The sequence below is a fragment of the Zingiber officinale genome, chromosome 3B, assembly GCF_018446385.1.
Source record: "Zingiber officinale cultivar Zhangliang chromosome 3B, Zo_v1.1, whole genome shotgun sequence".
NCBI lineage: Eukaryota > Viridiplantae > Streptophyta > Magnoliopsida > Zingiberales > Zingiberaceae > Zingiber > Zingiber officinale.
Genome location: NC_055991.1, coordinates 84523114 through 84538067, shown reverse-complemented (window position 1 = coordinate 84538067; position 14954 = coordinate 84523114). Strand labels below are relative to the sequence as shown.

General features: G+C 36.3%; 1 protein-coding gene and 1 long non-coding RNA gene across 2 annotated transcripts; both read left to right on the top strand.

Annotated features, from left to right (window-relative positions):
- Positions 1 to 434: 434 nt before the first annotated feature.
- LOC122054983 (floral homeotic protein AGAMOUS-like) lies at positions 435 to 4486 on the top strand. Its single transcript, XM_042616388.1, has 8 exons — positions 435 to 661; positions 2022 to 2103; positions 2544 to 2605; positions 2684 to 2783; positions 2879 to 2920; positions 3013 to 3054; positions 4248 to 4379; positions 4445 to 4486. The coding sequence occupies exons 1-8, from the start codon at positions 480 to 482 to the stop codon at positions 4484 to 4486; spliced, it is 684 nt and encodes a 227-aa protein (XP_042472322.1). The 5' UTR covers positions 435 to 479.
- A 1388-nt stretch (positions 4487 to 5874) lies between these two features.
- On the top strand, positions 5875 to 13582 carry LOC121968410. The gene is made up of 3 exons (XR_006108129.1): positions 5875 to 6066; positions 6139 to 6268; positions 13520 to 13582. It is a non-coding gene; the product is annotated as an uncharacterized LOC121968410 (long non-coding RNA).
- The last annotated feature ends 1372 nt before the right edge of the window (positions 13583 to 14954 follow it).

The window sequence follows — 14954 nt, the reverse complement described above, 5'->3', positions numbered from 1 at the left end:
CTAAGATTTAAATAATGAATACTAGAATAATAATCTAGATGTCCTATCCCAATACTACGATACAAGACACAACGATCCTCATTACTGTGATCATATCACATTTTATCTTATGTTTTTAGTTACATAGATTATCGATCCTAACCTACATAAATTTTTTTATGCACCATCAAAATAAATCCAAAAACGTGCTCGTAACCAATGGATTATGGCATTTGTAACACATGAACCAGGTCATTAGACATCATGTCATAGATGTCACACTCTGACATCTCTCTCTCTCTCGTTGATTGCACAGTCTCCACCGCACTTGTAACTGATAATGCCAATGCCCTTCTCCTTCCGCACTATCTCTTCTCCCTCACTGACCTCTGGTTGCTCTTCTCGCTACTCATTCACTTAAGTACTTGTTTTTCTCCTTGCTTTGAGCTCGATCGGCCAAGCTGGAGCCTGCAGCGGCGCCAGCGGCGACCCCATCCAGGATGGGGCGGGGTAAGATCCAGATCAAGCGGATCGAGAACACCACGAGCCGGCAGGTGACCTTCTGCAAGCGCCGCAACGGCCTTCTCAAGAAGGCCTACGAGCTCTCCGTCCTCTGCGACGCCGACGTCGCCCTCATCGTCTTCTCCGGCCGCGGCCGCCTCTACGAGTACGCCACCAACAGGTCACAGCTTCACCCCTCAAACGCAAGATCCGAGCTGATCTATCTATTCACAAGTAGATCTATATAACACGTTCGATGATCTTGCACCGAGAACTTCCATGTAGGGTTTCATGTTCTTTCTGTACCGTGTAAAAGAGTAATCTAAGCTATTACACGGTGGACAAGTCGATCGATCCAGCCGTATCTAAGAACTCGAGCTCCACCAATCATGCGTGGGATCTCGTGCCGTCGTGGCAGATTGGGGCAGGGCCTTGGAAAAAGGAGCTATGGGGTTATTAGGGTTTGGGAAGATGTTACTTGTGCCACCTTCGCTGTGGTGAGCAATTTGTGGGTGGTGGCGTGTGGTGTGAGTCTTGAGTTGATTGAACTGTGAGTTTGCATGAGAAAATGGGGAATGTGGTAGTTTTAGGGTATCCCTTAAAACCTAGTTTTGGGCTTGGGGTGAAAAGACGTGCATGTTACTTATTAGGGTTTGCCATGATGTTACTTATTCGACCCTCCCTCTTGCATTGGAGTACTGTGATGTACAATTTGTGGGTGATTGAGTGTGGTGCGAGTCTTGAGTTGATTGAACTGCATGTGAGTTCGCATGAGAAGATGTGGAATGTGGTAGGGTTAGGGTATCCCTTAAAATCTAGTTTAGGGCTTGGGGGGTGGAAAAGAGCTTAGGGTTTTGTTTGTTGCATGGTGGGTGTTGAAGTGTTTGTCCCAACTTTGAAGAAAATTAAAATGGAGGAGACCTCGAGTGAGTCGATCGATTTAATGTCTCCCATGCATGCTACTTTTGATTTAGGACTTCATTGAGAACACAAGATTTTGAAGTGAAAAATTACTAAGGCAATTAGGAAGACTAGGTTATATATCACCACAAGACTTTTTCACTATAAGAAAATGATCATTCAGTCGCTAAATACATTTAAAGAATATTATTACAAGAGGCATCCCTTTTAAAATCATCTCTTTTTTATTGAACATTTTAATAACCACCTCTAATATGCTTACAGCTTCTTATATTCTTTCTGTTTAATTTAAAGAATAGTGATATAATGATTATAAAAAAAATACTATTGCATCTCTGGACCTATTATAAGAGAATAAGTGAGGCAATAAGTGAATACTCATTCATTTGAATAATTGTTACCAAAAGTTTCATATTTCGATAAACTATATTGAAGAGGAACACAATGTTCGTGTTAGAGATCATATGGTCGCCTACGAACGATAATGCTCAAACTAGGAGCACCCATTTTATGATTTTTAAAACAAATAGTGTGGTTCTAGTTTTTTCCTATCAATTTCAAAGCAAGTTAATCAGTATGTTTTTTCATGATTTTAACACTAACTGAACTTTCAATGGCAGTGTGAGAGCAACCATTGATAGGTACAAGAAGGCATGCAATGACACCGGTAGCATTGGATTTATTTCAGAAGCAAATGCTCAGGTAATATCCTAAATCCTAAAGTACTAAATCTTAAACCCTAAACCCTTATGCCTAAAAGAATCAGTAATTAAGAAAATAAATCATATTATTCCTTTTATTTCATGTGATCTATAAATGATAGAAAACTAAAATCTAGTCAAATTATAATGTATATAATTAAGAATTTAGAAAAAAAAATAATTTTGGATAATAAAAGATCATAGTAAAGTCAGATGTCACCGAGCAAAGGTATTAAGAAATTTTTCTAGGTTTTTGTAGACTTTATGTATTGAGAAAAAACTATTGAATTTATTGATTAAGAGCTAGGGTCATTTCATGTTTAACATGTATCGATCCATCAGTCGGTAGCTTATTACGAACATCTTTTAGAAAAGGTTTTGAAGCTCTTTGTTTTTCAAAAACTAATCTCGTTCATCTTCGTTGTGCTTATGTATCTTTAGTACTTTCAACAAGAAGTGTGGAAACTCCATCAACAGATCAACAATTTGCAAAGAACAAACAGGTTAGATCACTTAATCTACCGCATACAATATAATCGAAGCTCTAAACTTTTCTCCGACATTTTTTTATTATTTATTAGGAGTCTGATGGGTGAAACTCATGGATCTATGAACCTAAGGGACCTGAAGCAACTCGAAACTAAATTAGAGAAAGGATTAAACAAAATACGATCCAAAAAGGTAGTTTATTTCTTTCATTAAATCTCATTATGTGCCGATCAAATGATATATTTATATAATCGAAGTGTTCTCACACTTACATGATCTTACTTCAGAATGAGTTGTTGTTTGCTGACATTGAGTACACACAGAGAAAGGTAATTGTAAGATCTAACTAAATGTACTCCTTTAATTATCTTAATAATCTCTATGTTGATATATTTTTCATGGTTTGTTCCTCTTTATATAGGAAATGGAGCTGCAGAGTGACAACATGTATTTGAGGAACAAGGTCTCTCTCTATCTCTCTCGGCAAGTATTCATATGGTAACTAAGAATTTCAAGTTTATGCCTACCTATACCTTGTTAGATATAAGGGAAAAAAACAAAAGGGTACTCGATCTTGTTTTTTTTTTTTTTTAAAAAAACTCAAAACAGTGCCCTAACATATTTTTTCACTAAAATACTCTTATTTCAATGTAGCAACTATATCCTAGTTGTTAGGACATACTAAACTAAATCGATTCAACTGGTCAAAATAAGTATGCATAAAATATTTTGTATAAAAAAAATTCTTTATCAACTTGATCGCTTAAATTAATTTTGATTAAAATGACTTTAAAATGGTCAAAACTATAACAACTATTTAATAGCTAGTACAGTAGTTTTAACATATTTTTGACTATTTTAAAGTGATTTTCATTAAGTTTAAATAATTTTTAACCAAGTTTTGATAATATTTTTTATAAAAAATGCGTTATGCATATTATATATTTTTTTTACAAAGTTGAACTAAAAAAATAATTTACTTTAATGCTTTGTAACAGTTAGTTTTTATTTATTTATTTATTTATTACAAAGTTAAACTAAAAAAATAATTTACTTTAATGCTTTGTAACAGTTAGTTTTTATTTATTTATTTATTACAAAGTTGAACTAAAAAAATAATTTACTTTAATGCTTTGTAACAGTTAGTTTTTATTTTTTTATTTATTTATTACAAAGTTGAACTAAAAAAATAATTTACTTTAATGCTTTGTAACAGTTAGTTTTTATTTATTTATTTATTTATTTTTTACAAAGTTGAACTAAAAAAATAATTTACTTTAATGCTTTGTAACAATTAGTTTTTATTTATTTACAAATTAAGTTGAACTAAAAAAATAATTTACTTTAACGCGGTATAATAATTACATAATTGTAACTGTTATATGTTGCAGAAGTTTTTCCATATTTACTATAACGATGTTAAAAATAAAAGTATTTAAAGATGAAAAATATGGTGCAGTGTTATTTTTTAGGATAACTATTAATCTTTGCCTTGAGATATAATATGGCACACTCAAATACGAAGGTAAAAATTGCAAAAGTTGAAAAATGGAGGGCCAATATGAATATTTATTTAACAATCGATCTATGTATATATCTATACATCGGAGTTCTAATAAGTCAAAAAGGAGATGATTAATCGATCTAAATGTCCAGATAAACGACAATGAGCAACCACCATCGACTAGTGAGTTTGAGACTATGCCGCCATACGATGATTCGAGGAACTTCCACCACTCTCAAGACTACACTCTTCGCCACAGGAGCTCTACCCTCCATCTAGGGTTTGTACCTGACTTAATCATTCTGCATTTGTTCACGATTAAGTGTGTATTAATTATGGTCTCGTGTAGGTAAATGGCGATCCATGGAAGAGCTTGTTCATCGAAGACTAATGAAGAACATGAGCTTGACTAAGTAGAGAAGTATAATTATCAATTATATATGTGAGACTTTTATTAATCTCAAAACTCATTTATATATATATGTATATGCAGTTAACCCTAATTAAGGTGGGCAATTGCATGCGCTTAAGTACTTAACTAATGGTTAATTACTGTCTTATTATCTTGCAACTTTGCACCTACTTCATGCATGCTTATCTCTTAATTATTGTTTTGTTAAGTGCTAATTATTAATTATTGATAAAATTGTTACTATGTAATCTTAGTGCCATAAGTTTGAGTCTCTAAACAAGTATTTTGTAAAGTATTGATAAGACTATATACAATAGAATTTTTTATAAAATTCCACATTGATAAGACTTTCATGCATTGGATTGATTGTTCTTTTAAATGTTAATTACTAAGTTTAAAAGAGATAATGATCTCTTCTTTGTTATAGTTTGTTACCATTAGTGCTTTTGGGACTCCATTGAGGTATTTTGTGTTAGTTTTTGAGTTCAAAGGAAAGATTGAGATTAGTGTTCTTGGAGTTCCCTAATGTGTCCTAGGGTAATTATAGACTCGCAGGTTGATAGAAAATATTGAGGGTGCTTTGATATTTTGGACGAGGAATGCCCTAAAGTAAGTTTTGTATGCCAATTCTAAGTCCAATATATATATTCATAAAAAAACATCCTAAAGGAGATTTTGAATAATCATAGAAGTCAAGGAGATTGATAAAATCGTAGATGTATATTACATATATTATAATTGTATATTTTTGTATAATTGAAGTGGATTGATCGCACTTGTAGTAAGCGTTTCTTAATTTATACACTGGTGGTGAGTGAAAAATTCTATGAAATTGAATCAGTCACCCATAAAATTAATCGGTGTAAGTTGAATATCTGATGTAAATTTTAATAAATTTTTTTTAAAAACTAGATAGGAGTTATCATAGTATTGTAAAAAAAAAAAATAGATTTACTCTCCAAGCTCTCAATCCATCTTTAGATGGATATAGAGAAAATAAATACTATTAGTCATTAATGTAGTGACCTATAAGGAAAGATAATAGATAACCTTTTAAAGAAATTTTTAATCTATTATCAAATTATAATAAAAAAAAGTTAACTCATAACTACTGTTTTTTTAATCTAATTGACAAGAGCACTTTTCATAGGTTTAATGTTTCATTTATATATTATTTATTTTATTTTATATTTAAATATATATATATAATTTAGAATTTTATAGTATTTAAAAAATGAATTTTATTTATTTTTAATTATTATTTTCTAATTAAATTTAGTAAAGCTTGATTCGGTTCGGCCGGCAAGCAATCAGAAGAATAACCTTGCTATTTAGACTGAGACCGGTTCGCTTTATAGTTTGTCACCGGACCGGGTCGCCAACCGTGGTGCAGAGTTCGCCGTCGATCGACACCGCCGCCTCGCCGATCCATCCGCCCTTCCACTCCACGGCGCGAAATAGCCTTCAATCGCTTCCTCCGAGGCTTTCTCTGCGAGCTTCGGCCTTCTCCCATTTCTCACCCTCGCCGAGCTTAGCGCCGCTTCCGTCGATTCCAGGACGTAGGTGTCTCTATAAACCTAAAAGTCTTTCCTCGATCTTCGCAAAATCAATTTCCGGGCCGGTTTCCGCAGTCGTTGTACACCTGAGAATGATGGCGGGAGCAAGAAGCAGCAAAAGTCGACGACTTTGTAGGGCTGGCTGAGGCATCGGCTCTCGGCGCAGATACCTGTGGAAGCTGGGGCGCTTGCAAGAGATTGCGAAGTAAGCCAGATTTGCCTCTTTGCTCATTCAGTTCTAAGTTTGATCGTTTCCTAATTTTGCTTGATTTCTGTTACATTGATAATGTGTTGGCAAAATTAGGGAAGAATTCTAGGGGGTTTTAGCAACCTGCAAAGGATCAATCTGCAAACCTTTTTTTTTATGGAATGATTCATCACTGTAGTATATTTAGCAGAAGCTACACAAATGGATAACAAATGTGTGATCTTAACAAACTGATTGTGTAAAGAAAATGAGGAGCTACTGAGATAAGGTTTGTGATGTTCAAATTTGTTTGATAAGTTAATTGAGTCAAATCAAATGGAGTTTAAAATGAACCCAGAAATAGTTTTTCAAACTTGATTTGGTTTCTTTTTTACAAATTTGTGCTTGATTAAAGTTTAGTTTGAGCTTGGTTCGTTTATATGTTATCGAGCTTTCGATTCAAGCTTGTTTGATTATTTAATTTTTTTTATATTTTTAAACTTGTTTGATTGGTGGTTGAGTTTGATAATACAAGTTTGTTTGTTTGTTTATTTTGAAAGTTTATTTATTAATACGCTGATAAGAATTTTATTGATGAATATGATTCACATATCTTGTTTGTGAACATTGTTCATGAATATTATTCACGACAGTTTAGGAACTGAACACAAATGTATTCCATCTTATTTATTTAGTTTAATAAGTTATTCAAATTTGTTCATTTAATTGATTTTATATGTATTGAACGAGCATAAATAAATTCTTATCAAATCAAACATCAAATTTGTTCACAAACATTGATGCATGCATTTACGCTCCTAACAATTTTGTGCCAAAGTTCACTAAAACCAAGAAAAGTAAACACACGGCATATATTTACAAGTTCTTCTCACTCCACATATCTTCAACTTGAAGCAAATCATTGTTAGTTTCTAGAAACTATTCTGATTGTGTGTCCCTGAAGTTGGTTAGATTTGTGGCAACCCTTTCCACCCGCCTGAGCCGCAACATCCATGCTCAACACGAACCGATAGGGTGTGTCGTGCCAAACATGGCACGATACCATCTTGCTCACATACAGTTATGAAATTTCAGATACCTGTTTTGCAGCTTGTGTGAAGTATCCACCACCACAGTGTAATATGCCATATAAGATTTATAATTCATCCTTTGATTAATTTTGTGCTTGGTAAATGTCAAACGATACCTTAACTAAACAGAATATGAGGAGGAAACCCGATACCGTCTAGAAGAGTATGAATTTTCTTATGCAAGTGTAGAATGAAATCTGACATGAATGTGCCAACTAGATAGATTGTTCGTTAACTTTTCAATTATTGATGATCGATAGTGGTTATTCATAACTTTTTTTTTGAAGATCGATAACACATGATATACTTTTGATGATGGAAGATGTCGTCCATAATGGCAATTGGTCATGCAAAGAGATGTTTGTAGTGAAGGATTAAATTAACAGACATTTGATGCTCGATGCCTTTTCTAAATGGTAATCTTTGTGTATATGTTTATATGTCAATATATTTCTCGCAATTTTCTACTGTCTTAATTCAATTTCTACTCTCTCATCTCATCTGATCCTGTTCGAAAGTTGATGAGATGGATGCTAGGGATGTGACCCTCCCGCTGATTTCCTGTAGACTTCGCTCCGACCTACAACACAAGCAGCGTCAGTGCCGAGCCAGGAAAGGATCCCTGACGATAGCCCTCCGACGCTCAAGTCATTATCCGGCAAGGAAGAAGTAACGAGAACTGTAGCACAACAGTAAATATCGCATACCTCCGTCAATTCTTGGACTCTCCTTTATATAGAGCTTCGGTAACGTGCGTGCATGCTTCCTAAGGCAGGCACGCATCTCAAAGTTTTCTCTGAAAAGATGTGTCAGTAAAGTGTCCCTGACAAAAACTAGTTAGCACAGCGGAAGTGGAAAACTAAAACGAAGGAAGAAAAACACATACACAGCAGACACAAAGATATACGAGGTTCGGGGATAACTTGCCCCTACTCCTCGGCGTGTCCGTAAGGTGGACGACTCCTTGATCTTCGGTAGATCGCACCCCGGATAACTTCCGGCTAAAGATGTCTCCTTCTCGGTGGAGCAACCTCTCAACAGAGTCTCAAGAAAGATCTAAATTAAAGCACGAGACTTACAGAAACTCGGTGGCAAAGGAGAATAGAAGTGCTTACAACCACGCGAGGATCAGTAGCAGAAAACAGAGATCGCAGTTCACCCGAGAGCTCAAGAACTTCGCACAACAACACAGATTTTTTTTTTTAAGCTTTCTTCGTTGTTCCGTTCTTGTTCCCCTCTCGCTGTTTTTACTGCTTCTCAAATCTGATCTCTGCTGTCACAGATCTGGTCAAAACTGCGCAAATCAGCGCTGCAGCCAATCCCTCTTCCTCCTTACCTGGTTCTCTGAACTCACACCAATGATATCACAGTCATCACTGGCGTCTTCTGAGCTCGAACCAATCCCCAGGAGTCAAGCAGATCGCAGCCCAATCGCAATCAGAAACCCAGTGAACGTTGATGCCTCAAATGCATCTGTTGCAGCAAATCACAGTGTAAAGAGCACTTGTCTTCTTCTCTTAATGAAGCTCAATTTGAATTCAACCATGAGAATGTGACCTGCAACCTGCAAGCTCAAAAGACTCACAGCAGATGGTTAAAAACAGATGGTGAAGACAAATACGGCAATCAGAAAAAGTACATGCAAAATAAACAATACCGTGGATCGGTCTGCAGACCGATCCACGCTTTCTGGATCATCGCTGATCGGTCTGCGGACCTATCAGGCACTAATCTGATCGGTCCCCAGACCGATCAGATGGCGCTGTTTCCAAATACGCGCAGCTTCTGATCGGTCTGCGGACCGATCAGGCATTAATCTGATCGGTCCCGAGACCGATCAGATAGCGTTCTTCCCAAACGCTTACAGCCTCCTGATCGGTCTCCAGACCGATCAGTAAAAACACAGTAGGCTACTGATCGATTTCTGATCGGTCTGCAGACCGATCAGTAAACGTTCAGTAGCCACTGATCAATTCCTGATCGGTCGGCAGACCGATCAGGTGTCAAGGTTTCACTGGATCGGTTTGCCGACCGATCCAGCTTCTCGACTCAGTCCGGGTTGAGCCCTCTCTGACCTAGTCCGGAAAAATGAGCTCCCTAGCCCTTTCCGACTTTATCTGGTCCTAGAGAACGAGCAACCGAACCCTCTCTGACTCCGCATGCCAAGTTTCCTTCTTGGACTTTTCAACACCAGATGTCCGATCACCCTTGATCCATCTGGATTTTCCCTTGCCCGGCTTCACTCACCAGGACTTGCACCTAGCTTCACTCACTAGGGTTTTCACCTGGCTTCACTCACCAGGACTTGCACCTAGCTTCACTCACTAGGGTTTTCACCTGGCTTCACTCACCAGGACTTTCCAACTGCTTCAATCAGGTCAACCTAGTCAACCTGGATTAGTAATTAATCTGAGTTAATTATCTGATACAAACTTAAATCAGTGTCAACAGCAAAACAACATCCAGGTCAGACTGTATCAACAAGTACCGCATAGATAACGAAATACATTAGGGGCAAATTGTTGCAAAGGAATATCAAAATACCGACTTATCTCAATTAAGAAAGGAGGAATGGGGAACCTTAAGCCCCCTATCAACTGATCCCTGAAAAATGTCACGCAGTTATTGTAACACCCACTAAGCTTTTAAGATAAGCATATGAATGTAGGATTTTGCCTTAGAAAAATAAAAGGAAGTGAGTTGAAGCAAAAAGAAATAAAATGAAATAAAAAGAAGAGGAGGTCAAGGATTGAACCTTGAACCTCTTATATTATAATTTATAGAATTAATTAGTAGAAACCAGTTGGGATAGAGAGAAGATATTGATAGCAAAGGAGGGAAACTCATGATAAGGGTGAGAGTAAAAGTTAGCCAAAAGAAAACAAGAAAAGAGTAAGAGAAAGGGTGAGAGTAAAAGTTAGCCAAAAGAAAACAAGAAAAGAGTAAGAGAAAGGCAACTTGCCTTCCTTCCTTCTCTCCCTCTTTCTCTCTTCTCTTGCCGAAAATAAAAGAGGCTAATTAAGATGATTCATTCCCCCTTATTTCACCATGAATGATGAGGATAAATAAATAAATAAAAATAAAAAGAAAATAGAAAAAAAAAAAAGCTAAGGGAGAAGGAAAGTAAAAACTAATTTTGCTACTTCTTCCTCCTTAACATAAAAGGGAGCAAGTAAAGAGAAGAATTCTAATTTTTCTCTCATTTTTCTCATTCTCCCCTCTCCATCACCGAGAACCCCAGCCCCTCTCCTCCATCTTCGGCCCCAAGCCAAGGTTTTCTCCTAAGAAAGCCTAAGATACAAGGAGGACTTAGCAAGAGGAACAAGGGAAGGGAACTAGAAGAAGAGGCTACTTCTTCCATCACCATACCTTAGATCCACAAGCGAAAAGGATGTAAGCTTCCCCTCACCTGTGGTACAAGGCTTTTTATGTGATTTTCGGATTTTATGAGGATTAGAAAACCTAGAATAGAATTTAAGAAAATTCGGCCAAAGAAGAGTTTCAAATCTAGGAAGGTTTAAACAAGTCATCATTTCATGATATTTTTCTATGCTATGTAGGAAGGTTTTCCTTCATGTTTTTATACCTATATGATGCTTGGTCAGAGGAGTACCTAACCCTAGAATTTTGGCCAAAAATGTTTTAAAGAGGTTAGGGAAATCATTGTTTAACCAAACTAGTACAAGATTCCCTCCATGAATTACTAAAGATCTTTTATTGGTTTTCTTGCTTGAAAGTTACTTGGAACCAAAGGAAATCCCCTCATATGTTTCGGCCAAGAAAAGAGCTTAGGGTTAGGAAGACCTTTAAATTTAAGTAACCATGTTTATATGATAGAATATAGAGTTCTCTTAAAGAATTGCATGTTGAATATTGCTAGAAATTCATGAACTCTTCATTAAGATTTTCGGCCATGTTAAGATGGATAGCTTAGGAAAGCTTAAACAAAATTTTAACATGCTCAAGACCTCTGTGATATTAAGATATGAAAGTGGTTTAATGCTCTCATGCTTAATTAGGGTATAGAGAATTTAGTTACATGATATATGACTTGTAAGGTCACAAGGGTCCTAGCTTGTTTATGAACCAAATTTGTATATGATGTTCTTAGTAATTTTTGCCATGAAACTTACTTAGGTTTTCCATGCTTTAGGCCACTTAAAACCTAGTTTAGAGAATGGTAGGTTTCGGCCATGAGGAAAAATAAAAGAAAAAGGAAAGAAACCTAGGAAGCCTAAGACACAATGCACATGTATGTTTATTATGCTTGTCTTTATACATGCTATGAAACTTGTATGACTTCTTATGCTTTTAGGCTATTTGAAGCAAAGTTAACCACTGATGGGTCTCGGCCAAGTAGGGTTTAAATGACCTAGAGACCTTAGAATTGAAACTAATTGTGTTAAAAATGCTTCTTATGGAAATATGATAATGTGTTGATTGTGTCACATGCTTGTATAATTTTTCCATGACCTAAATGGACCATTGTAGGTCTCGGCCATGAAGGGATAGATGCCCTAGAAACCCTAGAACAAAATTTAAATATGCTCATGTCACTCTACATGAAATATGATAAGTAGAAAGCCAAAGTTCTCATGCTATATGTTGCTTAATGACCTAAAATGAGGCTAGGGTAAGTTTCGGCCATACCCTTTGTATGATACCTTATTATGAATTTATACATGATGTTAGTTCAAGTTCACATGCTTGTATGCTTGTTTTTAGCCCTAATGAATACTTGTGAAATTTTGGCCATGACATATGTTAAGGGTTTGAGGAACTTAGGAATTAGCTCAAATATGATTACTATGTTACTTGGAAGAAAAATACTATAAATATGGTTTAAGGTTTCCATGCTTTTATGACAATTGGGACCTTATTTCACACCTTATAAGGTTCGGCCACATGAAGTTTAGGGACTTGGAGAACTTAGAAACCAAGTTAATCATGCTTATAATGTTTCCTATGAAATTGATGTGATGATAATTTAGGTTCCACATGCTTGGAGGTTATTTTTACCTAAATTGAGATCTAAGGGGGGTTCGACCATGATAAGAACCCAAGGGATTAGGAAGCTTAGAATCCAAGTTAACTATGTTACCATGTTCCTTATGATAGTATAATCACATGATACACCCTTATGCTTAAATATGTATGCTTGTGATTCATACTTTTTATGATATGCTATGTGGATAGAAATATGCATGCTTTTATGATATGCTATGTGGTGAAAATATGCATGCTTTTATGATATGCTATGTGGTGAAAATATGCATGCTTTTATGACATGATGTATGCCTAAGTGATGCATACCTTTATGATATGATGTATGCCTAAGTGATGCATACTTTTATGACATGATGTATGCCTAAGTGACGCATACCTTTATGATATGATGTATGCCTAAGTGATGCATACTTTTATGATATGATGTGTGCCTAAGTGATGCATGCTCTTATGATGTGTGATATGTATAAGTATGACATGTACTTTACTTTATATGACTTGTACCAAGGGTGAGCTCCATAAGCGCCCCGGGGTCGATGGACTAAGACTCGGGCCTCGTTAGAGATGTGCTCCTAAGTGCCCCTAGGTCGATGGAGTAAGACTCGGGCCTAGTATGTTTTCCTTGTAGGGTTCAAGACTTGTTACCTTGGACCTACATAGGTTGCGCGCAATATGTAAGTGGTACATAGCCGGGATCCCCTTTAAGTTGATAATATGTTCAAGTATATATGTAAGAAGAAATGATTTTAAAGATCATGAGACATACACATGTTTTTCGGATACATGTTTTCAAAATCATATTGCATATACCTTATGATCATGTTGTGATGATGCTATGATTTATGATATGCCATGATTAGATATGATTATGTTGTGTTTCATGCTATGCTTGATATGTCATGCTACCTTATGATGATGCTATGATATGCCATGATTAGATATGATTATGTTATGTATCATGCTATGCTTTAAAAGATGATATGCCATGACTAGTTATGATTTTGTTATGTTGCATGATATGCTTAAAGAGTATGATATGTTATGTCATGACTAGTTGAGATCATGTTATGTTGAGATATTCTTTGATCATGTGATGATTTTCGGTTTTAGTGAGTAGGAAAGGAACTTACTGAGCCATGAGTGCTCATAGCTTACTTTCCTTGTACCACAGATAAAGGAAAAAGCTGGATGAGCTAAAGGAGCAGCAGGAGAGGCAAGGAGATGTGTGTGGCGGTGGCTAGGCAACCAAATAAGAACCTGCTTTAAGAACTTTTAAGAATTCCGCTTTGGTTTCGTAAATTGTAGTACTATATGGGTAACTTGATGTTATGTTTCTATTTATCTTGTTATCGTGTTATGGAAATCATATTAGTGTAGTTCGGATTTGAAAACAAAAGAAAAGTTTTATTAAACTAAGAAAATTATTTCAAATCTTCCGCTGTAATATGTACATAGAGTATCGTAGCCCCGTCCCTTAGGGTTAGCAGGGAGGGCGGGCGTTACAGTTATCAGGGGGATGATGAGGTCGATCATTCGGTGTTGGGAGTATGATTCTATATTCCTTAGGAATTTCATATTGACGACGGATGGATAATCTAGCATTCTTATCAAAGATAGAAGACATATGGACATACCAAGGAGCAATTACTTCCTCAGCCATGGACAAAGGTATGGGCTAGGGAAACAATAGATTACTTACTGGAGCCAAGAAAGAGGATTGTCGAGAAATGGTGAGCACAAGGTCTGGTTGAAGGCAGCAACAGGAAAAGAACTCTAGAGAAGAAAAAAGAAAGGACAAGGTTTAAAAAGGAGACGAAGGGTTTAGAGTTTGAAAAACGCACAACTATCGTCAGATCAGGACATTGGTATCTCAGCAGACGCTGAGGATCGCAATAGAAAGGCAAAAGACCTACGTGACGTGGTGATCAGAAAAAGTATGTGCCATACCATCATAAAAACATTCACATCGGACGTGATAGGTCGGATCACGCTGGGGTTGGTAGCGTCTTGGAGCACGTTTCTAACACTCTCTCACCCGAAGGAGAACCAATCACTAGCCAAGAAGCTTCGAAAGAAGACGTACATAACTGGGTATAATAAAATAAAAGGGATTGAACTTTTGACTAAGCCCAGGCTAAAAACAAAAGTATTTAAGGATGAAGATTTAGGCGAATGATAGATTTCAAATTAACGCCCTTATGAAATACAAACTAATATTTGATCGAAATAATATTGTATTAGCCGATATGATTTTAAAATTAGTCGTGATATAAAAATATGCCCATAGTTAAGACAGCCTCGGTCATGATTTCAGCATTACATTTACTCTTGTAAATTACAGAAGGGTTCCATAGAATCATTTAATTCAATACAAGAGTCCATTGTTACATTTAGAATCTGATCAAATACATAATGATACATTTTCCCTTAGAACAGTAAGCCTCAGACAAATAACCAAGTTCACAAACATAAGTTCTCCCAACACTTAGAAAATTTCAGTCCCACTAGATTCAAACTTACCATGGAGCAGAGAGGGAAATAGCCCACTTCGTCCGAGCTTGTCAAGGCTCATAAGAGGCAATATTTTGCCCGGGACGAAGAAAGCA